This window comes from Ahaetulla prasina, chromosome 1, assembly GCF_028640845.1.
Source record: "Ahaetulla prasina isolate Xishuangbanna chromosome 1, ASM2864084v1, whole genome shotgun sequence".
Classification (NCBI taxonomy): domain Eukaryota; kingdom Metazoa; phylum Chordata; class Lepidosauria; order Squamata; family Colubridae; genus Ahaetulla; species Ahaetulla prasina.
The window spans coordinates 279629289-279633270 of NC_080539.1; the positions used below are offsets into that span (position 1 = coordinate 279629289).

Below are 3982 nucleotides of genomic sequence, written 5' to 3' on the forward strand. Positions count from 1 at the left end.
CTCTGATTGGTTTATAATGTCAGCATATTGTCCCTTCATTTTACGAACCTCAAAAAGATGGAAGGCTTAGTCAATCTTGAGGTGTTCAGGATTGAACTCCAGACTGTGGGCAGAATTTGCCTGCAATACTGCATTTTAACTACTGTGCACCAGAGCTCTTACAATTCAAGGTACTAGTTATCATCTTTAAAGGACTTCCTTGCATACTTTGGGTCATTTAAGCGATCACCTTCTTCAAATGTTTGTGCTTGTCCAGTGAAATCAGGCATGTGTTTGGATCCCTTTAATTACATGGTGACATCTATTGTGACATAGGAAGTGTGCCTTTCTCCATGTGTCTTCTCTATGTGTATCCTCTCCTCCCCCTCCGCCCCATGATCTGTACAGATCCCATCATGATGACAGACAGGAAGTCATTGTAGATGTGGCTGTTCTCCTAGGCATTAGTGCAGAAGGGTGCTTGAGCCTTGTTGCACTTGATGTTGTAGAAAGTTTGTCTTCTGGATGCATGTATTGTTTCCTCATTTTTATTCTTTTTGCTTTTTGTGTAGCGTAATGGAGTGAGTTCCCATTACTTGTCCCAGCTTCTGCCAACCAAGCAGTTCGAAAGCATGTAAAAATGCAAGTAGAAAAAGAGGGACCACCTTTTGTGGGAAGGTAACAGTGTTCCGTGCGCCTTCGGCATTTAATCATGCTGGCCACATGACCATGAAGACGCCTTCAGACAGTGCTGCCTCTTCGGCTTTGAAACGGAGATGAGCACCACCCCCTAGAGTCGGGAATGACTAGCACATATGTGCAAGGGAAACCTTTACCTTTACCTTTTAAGCTGCCCAGAGTCATTTATAGTTTCTCAGACTCTAAATTGCATTAATACATAAAATTTAATTTAAAAAATCCCTGTCTTATCACATTTCTGATGCATTTGTAGTTGGCAAGATATTGAAACTGTATTTCATTTTTTAAGATTGAAGCTTTTTTTTACTGACCTTGGGAGGAAAACCCCAAATAATTAATTTATCCTAGAATGTCCTAGGCATTTGCAAACTGTAGTCATAAAATACATTCTCTGTGATTTCTATAGAAAGTCATAAAGCCCTATAGAAAGTACAAAGCCCCAGGCAGAATAGGGTGATCTATCAGGTATCAATTTATGTCATGACAGGTTGGCATTCACCATACAAAAGCAGACACAGAAAAGGGACAACTTAGGAATGAACACGCCCTGACTTTTTAGAAAAGATTGCTAGATTCTACAACATGAGAAATTTGTTTTAGAAAGGCATGATCAGATGTTTTGCTACTAACTTTCACATTTTTTTAAAAAAAAGAATCACATAAATTAAGTGCAACAAAATAAAATGTTTATTATTTCAAAGAAATATTTATTTACAGAGACAGATCTAAATATACATTGAATAAATTATATACCAAATGCTTGAAACAAATCAATGGACATTTTCAGTGGACATTGAAAATTTCATACGGAGTCCTCTTACAACTTAATGCAACTATCTAACTAGATACAAGTGTTTAGTCTGAAAATCTACTTCATTACTATTCCAGATTTTTTTTGGGGGGGGGGGAGATGGGGGGAATGTCATACCAAAAATACAGTGTTCAATACATAGAAATCCACAATGCAGTATTTAAGCTATAGGAACAGTAAATAATGTTTGGCCAGCATTTTTCTTTTTGACTAGAAGTGTAAAATTCACAGAAGCTTAGTACAAAAGAATTACAAATTCAGGGATTTGTTCAGAGCATCAGAACAAATGTTGTTCCTCCCCCAAAATGACTGTGATTATCCTATATTTTCTTCATTGAACAGTAATAATTTCAGGGACGGGAGATATTATATGGCGGTTGTTGCTGCTGCTATTGTTAAATAATTGCTGATCTACTGCAAGTTTCTTAGAAATCAGTAAATCTAATCTATCTAGTAACCCTGCTATGCATTACATATAGCTGAATCCTATTCTATTCTATTCTATTCTATTCTATTCTATTCTATTCTATTCTATTCTATTCTATTCTATTCTATTCTATTCTAATGGAAGTGGGAGGAAAAAAAATTCAGAACTGGAGGAAGGATGATTCTCCTTAAATTCGGAAGATTAAATGGCCTTAAAGGCCATTAAACATTGCAGTGTCAGAGACACTACTGAAGTGCCCTGATATTGAAGAGGGATACAATTTGGATATAAAGCGGGTGGGCTGGCTTAATGCTTTATCGTTTCTCATCTATTCTTTACAGGATTTTGTTGTTGACAATGTTTTTCGCAAAGCAAACATTACAAAGAACATTATGAAGCCTCACTCCATGATCCGAGGCTGGCCAAAGGAGCAATAATTTGGCTCCAAGCCTCTCCGGGTACAGTCGGTAATGTCGGTGTCGCAGGTGTTACAGTGACATCCTGTCGCAACTGGGTAGGAATAAAAGGATTCTGCGTGGTCAGCACAACCTGGAATCTTTACAGTCTCATATACAATTGACTTGAATGTGCAGACATTCTGGACATGTTTCTGTGGAAGGATCATATTAGCTCGGTCCTAATTATGGGAAAAAACAGAAGAAAAGTTATTAGCCTTTCCGAAGTAGCAAACCCCAACATGTTGTTATTGCTAGGAACAGATCTAAACCCACTATTAAGCAAGTTTATCATATTATGACACTTTCACAATTTGTTAAATCAGAGACATTTAAGTCACATTTTAGAGTCTGTAATAAATGAATGAATGAATGAATGAATGAATGAATGAATCAATCAATCAATCAATCAATCAGTAAATATATTTGTTACAAGACTGTTTGCTCCAGTTCTATATCTAGGAGGCAATGCAGTATGGAAATTGCACTGTAGAAAAACATGCAACTCCTGAAATTGAACAATTAAAATAATAACAAAAATAAGAAAAATCAAAGTATTTTTTTCCAAAAAAGCAATAATTTGTTTATTTGTTTATTCCAGCTAGAGTCTACACTTCCTTGGAGTCCAGCTATTTCATGCCAGTAAGTCAACAGAATTTAGGAAACTACTGAGCTCCATCACTTGCCTCATATAAGAAATATTTATATTTGCATGTGATAAATATATAAATATTATTTTTTATCTTCTGTTTCATAAAATAGGTCTTCAACAAGGAATTAGCAGCCCCAGAAGCATTCTTACACTAGTAGATCAGTCATAAATGCCACATCATTCAGAACTATACAAACAAGGAATATCTCTCTAGGCTCTTGGCTTTTAGAATTTTTATTTCAACATTAAACCCTACCGATTTTCATGAAAATTATTTCCAGGAACTTGAGCTAAGATTTGATGTATGAAGTGGCAATTTTGTCCATGTTTGAAATGGTGTTCTTTCCGAATAAAATGCATAGAATTGGTCTGTAGAGATATCTATTCAAAATGATTTTCCACTGGACTAATATTGCACGCATCTTAAAACCATATCACTACTTTCTGAACTTGACAGAAAAAAATTGTCAGAAGTATGGCTTAGATCTACCATGTTTGGGAAATACTTTACTTCTTTTTAGCCCACCTGACCTTCTTGGATTCTTACCCGATTGAAGCAGTAGCCAGAGCACCAAGTTGCATTCACCAGGATGCAAAAGCCACATTCTTCCTTCTCCACGGCTATTGTAATATTGGATAGCTCACAGGAATGACAGTAAATCATTTTCCAGCAAAAGACTAACAAAGCACAGACAGTGGTTGCCTTCATCCTGTAATTCAAAATCCAAAAATTTAGGAACACTTAAACAGAGGAGTGCACATTTCCAGAGTTCTCTAGAAATAGTCAACTAGCATGTTTGAGCAGGGAAATTATTTTAGAATTATAGTTAGACAAGAAGACATCCATTCAGTATTGCGTTTATACTGTATGTAGGAAAGAGAAGACCATTTAACACCTAAATAATTAAAAATAGTAATAGATGTACAACCTTTTTATTCCTAAGATTATTTTTTTTAAA

The 3982-nt window shown here is 35.8% G+C and overlaps 1 protein-coding gene across 1 annotated transcript; it reads right to left on the reverse strand.

The window, feature by feature from the left end:
- Positions 1–2316: 2316 nt before the first annotated feature.
- FSHB (follicle stimulating hormone subunit beta) lies at positions 2317–3732 on the reverse strand. Its single transcript, XM_058186717.1, has 2 exons — positions 3571–3732; positions 2317–2553 (listed from the first exon to the last, which is right to left on the reverse strand). The coding sequence occupies exons 1-2, from the start codon at positions 3730–3732 to the stop codon at positions 2317–2319; spliced, it is 399 nt and encodes a 132-aa protein (XP_058042700.1).
- Positions 3733–3982: the final 250 nt, after the last annotated feature.